Below are 17,803 nucleotides of genomic sequence, written 5' to 3' on the forward strand. Positions count from 1 at the left end.
AGTCAATGTAGCTTGATGAAATAGGTGGGACAGATACACTTGTTTTGCCATCCATACCCTGATACCCTGTGTACAAGTAAAAGTGCTTTTGATAGTATTCAAATCCAAGGAATGACTCTTCCCATTGCCTTTTCTGTACTCAGCAGTGTGAATTACTGTGTAACTTTAGGAAGTTAATTTGTCCTGCAGTTGTGGTTAAAGGCCTTTATATTACCTTGTCACTGCATCTGGAGACTGTTACTGGCTTAGGTCATTCATATGGTCTCTAGAATGCTTTTTGGTCTAAAGGTTTCCAAATTGTGTTGGAGACTGCATTCAGTATTTTAGCCTGGGCCTTAGCCGTGTCTTAACTTTAGTTTTTATATTAGTTCTCTGGAAATGACAGCAGGTGTGTACACGGACACATGTGTCATTTCATATGTTACATGCTGTATCTATAGGTCAAGTTGATATGTGTGTATATCAAAATATAAGTAAAATAGTACTGTTACAAATTTTGTGGAATTTGTATCTAACATCTGATAGTTTCCTTGCCATGTGCTTTCTTTTGATGTTACTTTGTAAATTTACTTTTTAGGGAACATTTACTGATGAGAAGTCAAAAGCTTCCCACCACATTTATCCATATCCTTCCTCACAAGAGGATGGTAAGTTAATATTTGCTTATGAATTTGTAAGCTCATAAGTATCTTTCATGTCATAGCCAAAAGGTTTAAACAATATAGCCATTTATTTACTTCTTGCTTACTCACTGTGTTTCCGGAAGAGCAATTTGGTTTGTATCCAGGCTGGCCTGGAACTATCCATATAGCCCAAGGCAGCTTTGAATTCATGATCTTCCTGCCTCAGTCTTCTGGATTATACCATCACACTATCTTTCAAGTCAGCTTTTTAAAGTGCCCGTTACTGTCTGTTTTCTTGAACTCTGGGCCTGAGCGCTGTCTCTCAGCTCTTTAGCTGAAGGCAAGAGTTCTACCACTTGAGCCAAGATGCCACTTCCAGTTTTCTGGTGATTAATTGGAGATAGAGTCTCACAGACATTCCTGCCCTGGCTGGCTTTGAACTGTGATCCTCAGATCTCAGTCTCCCGAGTAGCTAGGATTATAGGCATGAGCTACCCCATCACCCAGCTCTTTTCCCTCTTTTTATATCCTTATGTTCTGTTGTTCGGAATTGTGCTTAGGATCAGTGTTCTTTTGTAGCTCACTGAGTTTTTCTTTTCTTTTCCTTTCTTTTTTTTATTGTGAAAATGCCATTCTTTTTTTTGTTTTTTTCTTTGGCTCTCCTGGGCCTTTATCTCAGGGCCTGGGCTCTATCCCTGAGCTGCTTTTGCACAAAGCTAGCACACTAACACTTGAACCACAGACCTCTTGCAGCTTTTTCTGTTATGTGGAACTGAGGACTCCAACCCAGGGCTTCATGCATGCTAGGCAAGCACTCTACCACTAAGCCATATTCCTAGCCCCTCTCACTGAGTTTCTTTTTCTTTTTTTTTTTTTCTTTCATTCTTTTTTTTGTTGATGGTAGGGCCTGTACTCTGGGCCTGGGTGCTGTCCTTCAGTTCTCCAGCTCAAGGCTAGCACTCTACCACTTGAGCCACAGCACCACTTGAATCTGGGGCTTGAACTCAGGGCCTGGGAGCTGCCCCTAAGCTCTTTTGCTCAGGGCTAGTGCTCTACCAGTTTGAGCCACAGCGCCACTTCTGGTTTTCTGGTAGTTGAGATAAGAGTCTCACAGGCCTTATTGCCCGGACTGGCTTTGAACGGTGATCATTGGATCTCAACCTCCACAGTAGCTAGAATGAGAGGTGTGAACCATCATCCCTGGGCTTCTCCATGATTTTTTTAAATTGAGAGGTTTACTTATTTCTCAGACAGCAGATTATAATCATTTCTCCCTCTGGTGTCCATCTGTGCTACTGCAAGTGCTCTGGTGCAGCTTTCTGCTGGATTATCTTTTGTTCTCCTTGGCTCTCAGGCATCCCAAGTATGCTGATTTTCTATTAGTGCTACAAAGTTAAATGAGACTGAAGCCAGTCCCTTGTGCAGTTGCCCAGAAAGCTGTTACACTGGGCTTGAACCAGAGACTTTGTATTTTCAGCTTTCTCACAGCTGGCACTCTACCACCCAAGCCACAGCTGGTTAATTGGACCTAGGAGTCTTAATGACTTCTGCTGTGACTGGCTTTGAACCAAGATCTGAGTACCTAGACTTACAAGTGTGAGCCAACAGTGCCCTATAAAGACACCCTCCTCCTCACCCCTACCCCAGGTCCTGGGGCTGGAACTGCGTGCCTGGGCTTTGTCCCTGAGCCTCTCTGTGCTCAAGGCTAGCATGCTTACCAGTTGAGCTGCAGCACCACTTCTGGCTTTTTCTGTGTATATATGGTGCTGAGGAATCAAACCTAAGGCTTCATGCATGCTAGGCAAGCACTCTACCACTAAGCCACCTTCTTAGCCCCAAAGATTCTTCTTAAGTTTTAGTGGTTACTAGGATTTGAATTCAGGGCCTCATGTTCTTGTTTGTTTTGCTTGCTCAGCTGGAGATCTACTTGAAGCAGCCATATATTTTCCTTCCTCTTTCCCCCCTCAACCCCCCCACTCTCCCCTCTTCCCTCCCTCTCCCCTCTTTCTTTTCTTTCTTTTTTTTTTTTTTTTTTTTTGCCAGTCTTGGGGCTTGAACTCTGCCTGGATGCTGTCCCTGAAGCTCTTTGTGCTCAAGGCTAGCACTCTACCACTTAAGCCACAGTGCTACCTCTGGCTTTTTCTGAGTAGTTTATTGAAGATAAGAGTCTCACAGAATTTTTTGCCCAGGCTGGCTTCAAACTGTGATCCTAAAATCTCAGTGTCATGAGTAGCTAGAATTATAGGCATGAGCCACCAGCGCCTGGCTGTATTTACCTTTGTGGATATTATAAAAGAGGATTTTCCCTCTTTGTGATTCTCACCACGCACTAGAGTTTGAGCTAGGGATCTTGCTCTTGGAAAGTTCTCTACTATTTGAGCCACACCTCCAACCCCTTTTGCTATATTTACGTAGTGACTCACTTTTTGCTCAAGTCTGGTGTTAGACTGCAGTCCTCCTGAGTACAAGAAGTATGAAACTTTTCTACTTTCACTTGCCTTTTTTTTTTTTTTTTTTCACTGTGATTCTCAGCCAGTTTTTCAATGTTTCTTTTGTCCATTTGTAGTTCAGATACAAGCCAACCAATACCAGTTTTCACCATGTTAGTATTTCTCAGTTTCTGTATTATTCCAGTGTTGGATATCTGGTAATTAGATTTTTTTTTTTATACTATTGAGGTTTTGAATTCAGGGATTTGTTCTTGCTAGACAAGTAGTCTATTCACTCAGGCACATATTGGCTCAAGACTTCTCCATGCCCCAAAGCCTTTCTGAAAAGTAAGTAAATTGTTTATTATGTCTAATTTTTCCTTTTCCATGAAAATTCTGCTTTAAACTTTGGCATAAGCTTCTTTTCCTGATCCTTTGGATGCTTGTCTTGTGGCCCTACATATTGTATTGTGTCCTCTTATGTTGAGTCATAGAAGACATAAAATGAATTTTCCTAGTAGTAATTTCTTCATAAATTAAGTCTTGGCTACATTCGTTACTTTTGCATGGTTATGTCCAAATACCTGACAGAGACAGCTTAAAGGAGAAAGAGGCCCTGTCTCAAAAAAGACCAAGAGCTAGGTCAGGGTTGCTTGCTTGGTACAGGTAAAGACTTCAGTTCAATCCCAGCATTGAGAAAGGGGGGAAGGGGAGGAGGAAAGAATGGAGATGGATATTTATAGTGATGGTTAGTCCATATTCATTCCCTTGGGCTCATGCCCTTGAGAATGTGACAGAGTAGGTTCTCATCCCGTGGCAGACAGGAAGCAGAATATAGAGGAATATAGAAAGTGATCAGGCCAGATGCTGGTGGCTCATACCTGTCATTCTAGCTACTCAGGAAAGTCTCTAAGACTCATTTCTAGTTTCACCAAAAAGCCAGAAGTAGAGCTGTGGTTCTAGTGATAGAGACTTAGCCTTAGCTGAAAAAGTCTAAGGATATCACCCAGTCCCTGAGTTCAAACCCAGGACCAGCAAAGGAGAAGAGGTGGTGGATGGGAGCACAGGAGAGGAGAGAGATCAGGCAACGTATAGCCCCAATGACAAACCTTCAGTGACCTTTATCCTCCTATTAGGCCTCACCTCCTACTTGTACTTCTCAATAAATCACATTATAAACCCATCAAGGACTTTATCCATTAGATCAGAGCCCTCCTGATCAAATTGTGTCTGGAAAAGACACATCCAGACATATCCAGATAACTCAGAGGAGTGCTTTAATAATCCCCAGGCAGCTCTCAGGATAGTCATGTTGATTATGAAGGCTAACACACATTCTGTATAAATATAGAACATCTTGAAAGAGGATGTAAGTTTAGATATCTGAAACCTTTAATTATTTCTTCCGCTAGGAAATTTTTTACAGGCAGTGGCTGTCACAATGGCTGTCAAAATCATCAGTGATTAAGATGGCTATTCTTTTTTTTCCTTCCCTCCTATAACTGTACAGTGTTTAAAGGTAGGTCAGCATTTTGAATAGAAAATAATCTTACTAGAGAGCCAAAAGAAACAGGACAGGTATCTAAATCAGCTTGTTGTTACTAGAACAAAGTACTAAAAAGGAAGGTTTAGTCTGTCTCACTTGGGAGGTTCATCCTGTGGGCAGTTGTCTGACACTGCATTTTGGTCTGTGGTAAGTCAGCACATCATACAAGTTGCATCACATAATGGAGAAAGCTGTTTGCTTCATGGGGGCTGGGAAGTAAAGAGGACGAAGAAGAAGGGTGCCCTAGGGTCCTGATACTGTCTTGAAGGGCACACTCATGCATCATCAGAACACTTCCAACTAGGACCTGCTAATGGCATTGTCCAAATAATTCCTCCAGCTATGGGGCGGGGGGGGGGGGGGGGGGGGCGGTAATAGAGGAGAAGTCTTTAATGCATAGGCCTTTGGGGGAGCTATTTAAACCATAGCAACAAATTAGTTCAAAGGTCCTGTGGCCTCTCTCCTCCATTTTTCTGAGACTTGGCCTCATTGGAATGTCAGGTTATAGAATGAGGACTAATTGTTTTTTAATTTCTTTCAAGAGAGCAAGGTAACCAGTTGGATGATTCACAAAGAATTCTGAAATATGGGCTTTGTGGCTTTATTTAGTCTGAAGCTGTGGCTATTACTCATTGAAACTGCAATTGAAAAATCAGGTTTGCTTAGCTGATTTACCTAGATTGGAGCTATTTTCTTGACTTTCGAAGACTCTTTGCAGAAATTAGCTTTTATTGTGATGGTTAAGATTTTTTACTTGATTTTGCAAAATTAGGATTGAACACAGGGTCTCAGATTTTGGTAGGCAGGTGCTCCACCTTTTGAGCTACTCCTCTAGCCCATTTACTTTATTTATTTATTTATTATTTTTGTTGATCATGGGGCCTGAACTCTAGGCCTGGGCACTGTCCCTCAGCTCTTCAGCTCAAGGCTAGCGCTTTACCACTTGAGCCACAGCACCACTTCCAGCTTTTTCTGTTTATGTGGTGCTAAGGAATCAAACCCAGGGCCTCATGCATGCAAGGCAAGCACTCTACCCCTGAGCCATCTTCCCAGCCCTGCCCTTTTATTTTGTCTTTGAAAATAGAATCTAGATAACTTCATTTGAACTTGAGATCCTGTCTCTTGAGTAGCTAGAGTTACATCTACCATCACCATACCTGGCTAGAAACAAGTTTTCCTAAATAAATCCAGACTTCCTAAGAAGCCATGATGACTAGTGCTGAAACAGAGTTAATTCAAGTAACCATAGTTAATATATAATTAACACCTGTCTTTGGATGAGGAAACTAAAAGAATACTATCTAGGAAGAGGGAGAAAAATGAGGGATGGGGGTAACAAGATCAACAAATGTACTCACTACCTTATATAACTGTAACACCTCTGTACATCACCTTGACAATAAAATTTTTAAGAAAAGAATACTATCTATAGCCTGTAATCACAGGCTTTTTGTTTTGTTTTTTGGTTCTAGTGAAGGAACTGTTTGTTGTAGGCCTAGGCAACATTCTATAATTGTTCTACATCCCCAAATTGAGTGCTTGCACTCAAGAAGATTACAAGGTGCTCTGGTGGCTCACACCTATAATCCTAGCTACTCAGGAGGATGAGATGTGAGGATCATGGTTTAAAGCTCGGGCAGGAAAGTCCTTGAGATTTATCTCCAATAAACCACCAGAAAACTGGAAGGGGTGCTGTGGCTCAAATGGTAGAGAGCTAGCCTTGAGCTGAAGAGCTCAGGGACAGCACCCAGGCTGAGTTCAAGCCCCACAAGTGACCCCACTCCACCCCCCCAAAAAAAAAGATTACGGTAACAGATATGAGGAAAATAAAGAATGTCAAAGTTGTTTTGTTTTGAAAAGTATTGTTTTCTTCTATTTTTGTTTCTTTTTGTTATTTCTGGGGATGAAGTCCAGATCTAGTGCATGGTAAGGAAGAAGTCTACCACTGAGCTACATTCCCCATCCTGTTCTTTTCTTCTCATTTTAAATTGAAGGATGGAATCCAAGGCTTTGAGCATGCTAGGTAAAACTACTATCACTGAGCTACTACATAACATTATAGGACACGAGAAAAGGTGGGTATAGAAGCAGCAAAATAATTAACCAAATACTTGCATCAAGGTGTTAAGGCATGATTTAAAAAAAAATTTTTTTTATTGTGAAAATACCGTACAGAGGGGTTACATGGGCATAATGCATGATCTATATCTTGAACTAGGTAGTTAATACAGTGGCATACAGAAAAGGGATTAGCAGGTCTGAGAGCTAAAACAATAAAAAAGTTTACATTATGGTTTTGTCTTGTGTGGAAGAGAAAGACAAGTAGGTAAATGGGAGGGAGTAATGTACTTCAGTGAACACTCTTTGGTAAGAGTGATAGATAGTAGATCTAGACATTAGAAACTGAATATCCAAGCTGAGAAATGTTCCTTTAATCTAGTAGATAGCCTTCAGTTAAATTTTTTTTTCTTTTAATTTTATTAGCAAACCAAAAGTTCTTAGTAAAATTTTCAATTAAGTCATAGTTATTTGCTATTTTTATATTTTGATGTATTTTCTTTTTTCTCTTTCAGAAGAATGGTTGAGACCAGTGATGAGAAAAGATAAGCAGGTATTAGTGCACTGGGGTTTTTACCCAGACAGGTAATTTTTTTAATATAATTTATTGGTTTAATTGTACATATTTGTGGTATATGATATGATAATTCAGTATATACCTAAAGTATGTAATGATGAAAAGTGAGTTAGCCTATTTATAAAGATTGTTTTGACTTAGATAGTAAATGTATGTACTTACGAGGTACATTGTGGTATTTTAATGCATATGGATAGAATCTACTGATCAAAACAGGGTAATCTTAATGTTTCTGTTCTGTTTGTAGGTGGAGCTTTTGAGCTCCTCTCTTCAGACAGTAAACATTGGTACAGGTAGTTACTGTACAAAGATTTATGTCACAGCAAGTGTATAGTTTCATTTTCTAAATAGCATTATCTTTGTAGATTAGTATTGTTTATGGAAGGTTTTTTTTTTTTCTTTTTGGTCCATTGTGGGGCTTGAACTCAGGGCCTGGGTGCTGTCCCTGAGCTCTTCACGTTCACAGCTAGTGCTTTACCATTTTGAGCACAGCACCACTTCTGGGTTTTCTGGTGATTAATTGGAGCTAAGAATCAAACAGACTTTGCTTCCCCAGCTGGCTTTGACCTGAGATCCTCAGATCTCAGCCTCTTGAGTAGTTAGGATTGTAAGCATGAGCCACCAGCACCTGGCTTTATTATGATTTTTATTTGGATTTTGAAACAGGATCTTGTTATGTAGCCTTAGCTTGCTGTGAACAACCACATTTTCCTTGAACTCAAGATCTTGGCTTTCTGCTTCAACTTCACTAATGGTGGAGTTACAGAGCGGTACCATCATGCCCCACTCACATTTAACCATAAAATGAATAATAAGTTCATACATGTTTCTTAAATCAAAGGACCTTTCTTTCTTTTCTTTTCTTTTTTGTCGGTCGTGGGTCTTGAACTCTGGGCCTGGGCACTGTCCCTCTGCTCTTCAGCTCAAGCGAGTGCTCTACCACTGGAGCCACAGTGCCACTTCCAGTTTTCTAGTGCTTTATTGGAGATAAGAGTCTCTCGGAGTTTCCTGGCTTTGAACCGTGATCCTCAGATCTCAGCCTCCTGAGTAGCTAGGCTTACAGGCATAAGCCACCAGCGCCCGGCTTTTTTTTCTTTTCTTTCTTTTTTTGGGGGGGAGGGGGGGTCTGGTCATTGGGGCCTGAACTCTGGGCCTGGGCGCTATCCCTCAGCTCTTCAGCTCAAGGCTAGCGCTCTACCACTTGAGCCACAGTACCACTTTCAGCTTTTTTCTTTTTGCTTATATGGTGCTGAGGAATTGAACCCAGGGCCTCATGCATGCAAGACAAGTGCTCTACCACTGAGCCACCTTCCCAGCCCTTTTCTTTTCTTTCTTTTTTTTTTTTTTTGGTTGGTCATGGGGCTTGAACTCTGGGCCTGGGCACTGTCCCTCAGTTTAGCTCAAGTTGACCGCTCTACCACTTGAGCCACAACGCCACTTCTGGTTTTTTGGTAGTTTATTGAAGATAAGAGTCTCAAGGACTTTACTGCCTGCTCTAGCCTTGAACCTCAATCCTCAGATCTCAGCCTACTGAGTAGCTAGGATTACAGGTGTGAGCCATCCATGCCCAGCTGTTCTTTCTTTTTTTCTTTTTTTTTTTTTTTTTTGCCAGTACTGGGGTTTGAATTCTGAATTGGACCATGTGTGGCTTGCTTCTCAGCTATCAACTACCACTTTAGCCACACTTTCAGCCTCTGGCTTTTTGCTGGTTATTGTGGAGATAGAGTCTTGTGGATTTTTGTGTCCTTGCTAACTTTGAATTGTAATGTTCCAAAGCAAGGATAATAAGAAGTTCTAATGGTCTTAAAAAAAATCATTAATCATAATATTGTCAGTCCTCAGAAGAGTAATTTCTTAATACCAGATACCTGATAGTAGTTGCTATATAATTTTTATACTGTTTTATTGATGTTTGATAGATATGAGATGTTTGCTTGAATTAAAAATCAGATAGAATTTATTATGTTGTAATTTTTCTGTGTGTATGTTTGCCAGTGCTGAGGTTTGAACTCAGGCCCTGGGCACTGGGTTCTTGCTTGTTTTGCCTTGCTTTGCTTTTCTTCTTTTGGTGGTGGTTAATTGGAGAAAAGAGTTTCCCACTTTTCTGACCAGACTGTCTTTTGATTATGACTCAGATCTCAGCCTTCTGAATAGCTCTGATTACAGTGTCAGTCTTACTTCCTTTTCCTCCTTCCCTTCCCTACTGGAGTTTGAATTGAGGAGCTCATACGTTTTCAACTTGGTTGCTCAGTTGGTACTGTGTCACTTGAGCCATTCTTCCAGCCCCAGTTTTTGCTGGCTAATTTAGAGATAGAGCCTTAGACTTTTCTGCCCAGGTTGACCTTGGAACTGTGAGGATCTCACCTTGAGTTGCTTTGATTATAGGCCTGAGCCTCAGGAGTCTGGCTGCTAATTGTATTTCTAAAATACATTATTTGCTAATACATTTTGTCTAATGAATGGACTTTGTCTAATGAATGAACTGAAGCTAATTTGATTTTTTTTTTTTTTCACTTACTCTATAGCTATGATACTTGGGTCCATAGTAGTGATGTTGATGCTGAAATTGAAGAGCCACCAATTCCAGAAAAACCCTGGAAGGTACATGGATTTTTCTTCCAATCAGGACAGCTAGATCCTGCCTGTCCAGCCTTCTCTGCTTCTTTCCTCCTGCTGCCTCCCAGTCACTTCTTAATTGATTCTGGCTTTTTTCACTACAGAATCTAATCTCCTCTACATGGTTCTCACTCATGGAATAAAAATACCAGATGCCTCTAGTCCATTTTGTCCCATTTCCCCCCCCCCCCCCCCATACTATCTTCTTTACCAATGGGAGATAAAAAGTAAAGATTAGAAAAAGTAGGTGGTGCCTGTGGCACACAGCTATAATCCTAGCTACTCAGGAGACTGAGATCTTCAGATCACAATTCAAAGCCAGCCAGGCAGTAAAGTCTCTGAGAATCTTATCTCCAGTAAACTACTCAGAAAAAGCAAGAAGTGGTGCTGTTACTCAAATGGTAGAGTGCTAGCACAAAGAGACTCAGAGACAGTACCTAGGTCCTGAGTTCAAGCCCCAGGACCAGCAAAAAAAAAAAAATTAGAAAAGGTTAAATTGTGGCGAAGGTATAATTCCTAGTAGATGTTTTACATCTGTTTTATTTAATCTGCCTTTGAGAATTAGCTGCTTTTCCTTTAGAATACTTTAAAAGCTTGTGTAATTTTAATACATCCATGTTCCTTCTTTGATGTGATTTAGGTTCATGTAAAATGGATTTTGGATACTGATATTTTCAATGAATGGATGAATGAGGAGGATTATGAAGTAGATGAAAACAGGAAACCAGTGAGCTTTCGTCAGCGGATTTCAACAAAAAATGAAGAGGTATTCCATTTTTTAACCACTATAAGAGTTTTTCCTTTCTAGTCCTAAATGTCTTTGTCTTCATTGATGAATTGTGTGTATCCGCTACCATTACATGTAAAAGTCACTGTAATCATCTCAAAGGGATATTGAGATTACCTGGCCTATGCAATATGGAATAGTACAGCTGATTTTCTCCTCAACTTAACTGATGGATTATCTTGCAGTTTGGTGCGGGCACTGGACATTTAATATCCTTTTTATTTTCTTTTTTTAAACTGATCCTGGTTCTTGAACTCAGGGCCAGGAGTCTGTCTTTGGGCTTTTTTGCTCAAGGCTAGTGCTGCAACACTTTGAGCTATAATTCCACTTAAAGTTTTTAAGGTCCTTAATTGGAGGTGTCTCATGTCCTGTCCTCTCTATCCCTGAGCTGGCTTTGAACCACAATACTCAGATCTCAGCCTCCTGAGTGGCTAGGATAAGGATGACAGCTGCTAGCACCCAGCTCTTTTTTTTTTTTTTGGTTGGTTGTAGGGTTTGAACTCTGCTCTTCAGTTCAAGGCGAGCGCTCTACCACTTGAGCCCCAGCGCCACTTCCCTTAATAGCCTTTAAAGGTTAAATATTTTATGTAAAAAAAATTAAGTACTTAAATGTTTACCTATGTCCTGTGATTACTTACAAGTCCAAACTCATGTGCTAAGTCTGTCATTAGAAGTCTTAAGATCAAGAAGAAAGGCTCCTTGTTGTTACTGTTGGATTTATGCCATTGTAAATAAGAGACTAGTAATTTTAAAGTCATTTTCATTGGGTGCATCTGAACTCTTTTTTTCTTTTATTTTAACTATTGTGGGGCTTGAGCTTAGTTAGTGCTCAGACACTGTCCCTGAGCTTTTTCTCTCAAGGCTAGTGCTCTGCCACATTCAACCACAGCACCATTTCTGGTTTTCTGGTGGTCAATTGGAGATAATAGTCTCATGGACTTTTCTTGTCCAGGCCAGCTTTGAACTGTGATCCTCCTCAGGTCACAGGTTTCTGAGTAGCGAAGATTATAGGCGGAAGCCACCAACATCAGGCTACTCTTTTTGTATTTTCTTTCATACATATATACATGGTGCTTTAAAAAACTGGGTCTTGGGCCTGTTGCCAGTGGCTCGCACCTGTCATCCTAGCTACTCAGGAGGCTGAGATCTGAGTGAAGATCACAGTTCAAAACCAGCCCAGGCATGAAAGTCCATGAGACTCTTATCTCCAATTAACCACCAGAAAACCAGAAGTGGCGCTGTAGATCAAGTGATAGAGTGCTAGTCTTGAGCTGAAGAGCTGAGGGACAAAGTCCCATGAATGCTTCAGATTTTCCCCAGATCACCTCAAATCTAAGATATTTTTGCTTCACCTTTTCTAGTGTGATTTCAGGTGTGTGTTACCATGTTTGGCTGAGACTTTCATTCTTTTTAAACCATTAACATAAAGTAAAACCTTTTCATGTTTTTCTTTTTTTTTTTCCTTTGTTAGTCATGGGGCTTGAACATAGGGTCTACGCTCTGTCCCTAAGCTCTGTCACTCAAGGCTAGTGCTCTACCACTTTGAGCCACAGCGCCACTTCTGTATTTTGAGTGGTTGATTATCTTTTTTAGCCTGTACTGGAGCTTGAACTCAGGGCCTGTGTTCTGTTCCTGAGCCTCTTGGTGCTCAAGGCTAGCATTCTACCACTTGAGCCATAGTGCTATTTCTGGATTTTTTTTTTTTTTTTTTTTGTAGAGTCTCAGGGGACTGCTCTGCCCAAACTGCAATCCTCAGATCTCAGCCTCCTGAGTAGCTATGATTACAGGCTTGAGCCACTGGCTACTGGTCTTTTTAGCTTATCTTGATCTAGGAATCTGACTTAATTTGAAAAAAAAATATATATATATATATATATATATATATATATATTTATTTATATAGTCAATGTAGGTGCTATGCTTGTAATCGTAGTTACTCAGGAGGCTGACATCTGAGAATTGTGACTCAAAACCAACCTGGGCAGAAAAGTCCCCATGAAACTCTTACCTCCAATTAACCAGTTTAAAAAAAAAAAAAGTGGAGTTATGGCTCAAAGTAGTAGAATGCTATCCTTGAACAAAATAAAGAGCTCAGGGGCATAGCCCAGTCCAGTTCAAGCCCTACAACTAATCAAAAAAATACCTTCTTTGGCAAATAGATAGGTTTACATATTTACTCTTAATACTTTGCTTTCTCCTTATTTTTTATTTCCTTTGTTCTCATCTTGGGAGTCAAACCTGGGGTCTTATGCATTAAAAGTCTTGTACCACCAGTTGCTGGTGGCTCCCACCTGTAATATAGTTTCTCGGGAGGCTGAGATCTGAGGATCGCGGTTCAAAGCCAGCCCGGGCAGGAAGATCTGTGAGATTCTTACCACCAGTTAAACACAAAAAGCTGACAGTGGAGCTATGGTCCAAGTGGTAGAATGCTAGCCTTGAGCACAAATGCTCAGGTTCAGTACCCCAGGGCCTGAGTTCAAACCCAAGGACCAGCACACACACCAAAAATGTCTTCTACCACTGAGCACTTTCCTTAGCCCAGAGTACTTTATATTGCAGAACACTTTCACAGGGTCATTTTCATATCTTTTCATTTCACTCATTCATTTTGTTTTGTATTTGTAGTTACTATATGAACATGAAGGCAAAGTTTGGAAGTGTTGATCATAAAGTGTTGCATTGTGGGATTTTTTCTTGATTGTTCCATTGAGAGATGTGAGAGGTGGCTGGTAGCAGTAGCCTTGGATGTTGCTATATCTACTATGGAACCTTAATTTTGGACAGAAGACTATAAAAACTGAGGAATCACCAAAGCTGATACTTATTTTCATTTACTTCTTCCTAGCCAGTCAGAAGTCCAGAAAGGAGAGATAGAAAAGCATCAGCTAATGCAAGAAAGAGGAAACATTCCCCTTCACCACCACCTCCCACACCTGCAGAATCACGAAAGAAGAGTGGAAAGAAAGGGTAAGAACTGAAACATGATTTAAAAATACAATTAATAAACTTTAGAGGACATCCCAGATGTGTACAATTGATATTGGAAGTTTGCTGAAAGTCCTACTTTGAACTCTTTGGAAGACTTATGGGCTGTTAGCTTATTGTGGGCTGTTTTCTTATTGGCATCTTGTTATATTTATACAAAAGCAGTCTTTTTTCTGTATGCAAATGTCTTGAGAAATGGGCCTGGGAAAAGTATAAGAATTCACATATACCGCTGGGCGCTGGTGGCTCACGCCTGTAATCCTAGCTACTCAGGAGGCTGAGATCTGAGGATCGGGGTTCAAAGCCAGCCCAGGCAGGAGAGACCGTGAGACTGCTATCTCCAATAAACAACCAGAAAACCAGAAGTGGCGCTGTAGCTCAAGTGGTAGAGCGCTCGCCTTGAGCTAGAGAGCTGAGGGACAGTGCCCAGGCCCAGAGTTCAAGCCCCACGACCGACAAAAAAAAAAAAAAAGAATTCATATATACCATAGTTAATGTCTTTTTCTCTGATTTGATTAACTTTCTCATTTGTATCAAACGAACTCAGAAGATAGGAACTGTCTAAGCACAGAATGGAAGAATTATTTTTTCTGCTAAATATGTTGTTATAGGAATTAAATGAGATTTTCAAAGCTTTGAACAAGCAGGAAACCGGGGACTCACACCCATAATCCAAGCTGCTCAGGAGGCTGAGGTCTGAGTATTGAGGTTCAAAGCTAGCCTAGTCAGGAAAGTCCGTGAGACTCTTTTTTTGTTGTTGTTGTGGTTGTTGTTGGTCGTGGAAGTGATGCTGTGGCTCATTGATAGAGCACTAGACTTGAACTCAAAGAGGGTTATGGACAGTGCTCAGGCCTGACTTCAAGCCCATGACTGACCAAAAAAAAGCCTTTGAACAATGCCTAAAGTATATATTTAATAAATGACATATTTAAAATTATTATAGAGGGGCTGGGAAGGTGGCTCAGTGATAGAGCGCTTGCCTTGCATGCATGAGGCCCTGGGTTCGATTCCTCAGCACCACATAAGCAGAAAAGAGTCAGAAGTGGCGCTGTGGTTCAAGTGGTAGAGCGCTAGCCTTGAGCTGAAGAGCTAAGGGACAGGGCCCAGGCCCAGAGTTCAGGCCCACAACTGGACCCAAAAAAAAAAAATTATTATAGATACATGATTTTGCAGACCTTCTGGTTTTGTCTTAGAAAATGGTAATGCAAACATTATTTTTCTAAATGTGTATATTTTTGAGTATAAAGAGTAGAGCTACTTTTGTGATTTTATTTATTTATTTTTCCTGGTCCTGGGGCTTAAACTTAGGGCCTAGGTGCTGTCCCTGGGCTTCTTTTACTCAAAGGTAGCACTGTACCACTTCAGCCAAACCTCTACTTCCTTTTTTTTTTCTTTTACTTGATTAGATGAGAGTCTCATAGACTAGCCATGATCTGCAGATCTCAACTTCCTCAGTAGCTAGGATTGCCGGTGTGAGTTACTATTGCCCAGTGACTATTTTTTATGTAAGTGATTATAGTGTGAGAGAGAAGACACCTTTTTTTTTTTTTTAGTCGTGGGGCCTGAACTCTGGGCCTGGACGCTGTCCCTCAGCTCTTCAGCTCAAGGCTAGCACTCTACCACTTGAGTCACAGCGCCACTCCCAGCTTTTTCTGCTTATGTGGTGCTGAGGACTTGAACCCAGGGCCTCATGCATGCAAGGCAAGCGCTCTACCACTGAGCCACCTTCCCAGCCCAGAAGCTGCCATATTTGTTTTTCCACCCCCTCCCACCTCCTGAGGGTGGGGAGGGGGGTGTTGAACTCAGAGCTTCATGCTCACTGGGCTTACTTGTTCATGGATGGTATTCAGCCACTTAAGCCATGAGTCTAGCCTTTGTCTTTGTCTTTACTGATTCATTGGAAATGGAGTCTTAAAGACTTGGAACCTTGAGTCTTAGATCTCCTGAGTAGCTAATTCAGGTGTTAGCCACTGGTTTGATGCAGCAGGTGTTTTGTTATATATACTAATTTAAGCTTCCTTTAGGACACTGTCAGCAGTTTGAATAGCAGGATTTCTTTGCCTCTTTCTTTCTTTTTTTTGGGGGGGGAGGGAGGTGTCCGGTCGTGGAGCCTGAACTCTGGGCCTGGGCACTGTCCCTTAGCTCTTCAGCTCAAGGCTAGCACTCTACCACTTGAGCCACAGCTCCACTTCCGGCCTTTTTCTTTTTGCTTATGTGGTGCTGAGGAATGGAACCCAGGGCCTCATGCATGCAAGCAAGCGCTCTACCACTGAGCTACTTTCCCAGCCCACCTGTTTCTTATACTGATAATTTCACTTTAATTTTTAAATCTCATTTTAATTTTTGATTACATGTAATTTGAGAATTGTGTATGATTTGATTTGTTTCTAAGTGTCTTTAGAAATGATTTCTAAGCATAATTTCTATGAATAATTTAGATATTCAAAAACAGTTTGCTCTAATAACTGTAATTGATCTTGCTTATATTTTTTTCTTGCTTATATTTTATGTACCTGTATGTTTTAGGCAAGCTAATCTTTACGGGAAGCGCAGAAGTCAAAAAGAGGAAGATGAGCAAGAAGATCTTACCAAGGACATGGAGGATCCAACTCCCGTACCTAATATAGAGGAAGTGGTACTCCCCAAAAATGGTTTGTATTCTTCTGTATCAGAACGGGTGCTAGATATAATTTTCTCCTGCAGTGATTAAGCTTTTCCTGTAGGTTCATACTTCTCAATTTTAAAATCTGAATGGATTTCTTCTTTTAAAATTAGCTTTTAATATTGCCATTCTTAAAGTAATTGGCTATTTCTTTATTGAAAAATCCATTGAGATTAAATAAGTTACCTACATCTAGAAATGCTTTCAAATTAATGAGTGTTGTAGTGTCAACAGAATTAATAATTCATATGGAAATCTTTAAAACTATATTAAACCTATTTAAGTTGCTAGATAATGGTTTATGTGGATACAAACTTGAAAGTATTGAATTTTATAGACCATACTTAACATATAAATAGTTGGCTAATTTCTGGCTTACTATTCTGTATATTGAAGCACAAAGTGTGTTTAAATATTTATGAACTTAAAAAAAATGAGCTTTGATTGTATGTATCCGCGGTGAACCTGTGATAAAATTTTCAAAAAGGCCCAGCACAATGCAAAGTAAAGACATGACAGGAATTGATTAATTTATTCTTTACGACCATCCTCCAGTGCATAAATAAGAGACATGTATGTCAGATAGAGACTTTTAGAGACTTTTCTTGTCCTGGGGCTTAAACTTTGGGTTAGTGTCGTATCCCTGAGGCTTTTTCCCCCCCCAAGACCTGGGGCTTGAACTCAGGGTCTAGACACTGTTTCTGAGTTTCTTTGCTCAAGGCTAGCACTCTACCACTTGAGCCACAGGGCCACTTTTAGCTTTTTCTGTTAGTGTGGTACTGAGGAAAAAAACCCAGGGCTTCATGCATGCTAGGCAAGCACTCTACCACTAAACTACTTTCCCAACCCTATCCCTGAGTTTTTATGCTCAGGGCCACCACTTCAGATACAGTTACACTTTGGTCTTTTTGTCGTTAATTGAAGACAAGAATCTCAGTGATGGGGCTCAGTGATAGAGTGCTTGCCTTGCATGCATAAGGCCCTGGGTTCAATTCCTCAACACCACATAAGCAGAAAAGGCCGGGGGTGCACTGTAACTCAAGTAGTAGAACACTCGCCTTGAACTGAAGAGCTGAGGGATAGCACCTAGGCCCAGAGTTCAGGCCCCATGGCCAACAAAAACAAAAAAGAATCTCACTGACTTTCCAGTGCATGATCCTTCTGTCTCAGGCTTCTGAGTAGCTAGTATTACAGGCATGGGCCATTGACGCTCAGCTTCAAATAGACCTTTATAGGTCGTATAGTTTAGTCAGCCTTTATGTGTTTACCAGTCTGGCACTTGAACTGGGGTTGTCTGTTCCTGAGGTTTTTGTGCCCCTGGCTAATGTTCTGCCACCAACAGCATAGAAATTAGAAAAAAAAATTAATATATTTTTTTTAAAGACAAGGGACTGACTGAACAGGTTTGTTAATATTTTGCGACTTGAAAAGTTAATTATAGAATCTAGTCTGTTAAGTGCTAATGTTTTACAGTTGAGCCTGTGGTATTATACATGAAGGTAAGTAGTAAGTTATGTAGT

At 40.6% G+C, this 17,803-nt stretch overlaps 1 protein-coding gene across 1 annotated transcript in view; it reads left to right on the forward strand.

Moving 5' to 3' along the window:
* The window catches only part of Smarcc1 (SWI/SNF related, matrix associated, actin dependent regulator of chromatin subfamily c member 1), a 101,551-nt gene that overhangs the window by 19,678 nt on the left and 64,070 nt on the right, over positions 1 to 17,803 (forward strand). Inside the window, exons 6-11 of the mRNA XM_042665919.1 lie at positions 578 to 647; positions 7,172 to 7,241; positions 9,759 to 9,834; positions 10,490 to 10,615; positions 13,482 to 13,603; positions 16,148 to 16,272. Coding sequence (XP_042521853.1) covers positions 578 to 647; positions 7,172 to 7,241; positions 9,759 to 9,834; positions 10,490 to 10,615; positions 13,482 to 13,603; positions 16,148 to 16,272 — 589 coding nt within the window. The remainder of the gene's footprint in view (positions 1 to 577; positions 648 to 7,171; positions 7,242 to 9,758; positions 9,835 to 10,489; positions 10,616 to 13,481; positions 13,604 to 16,147; positions 16,273 to 17,803) is intronic.

This window comes from Dipodomys spectabilis, unplaced genomic scaffold (genome assembly GCF_019054845.1).
Source record: "Dipodomys spectabilis isolate Male_0828 unplaced genomic scaffold, ASM1905484v1 ptg000360l, whole genome shotgun sequence".
Taxonomy (NCBI): domain Eukaryota; kingdom Metazoa; phylum Chordata; class Mammalia; order Rodentia; family Heteromyidae; genus Dipodomys; species Dipodomys spectabilis.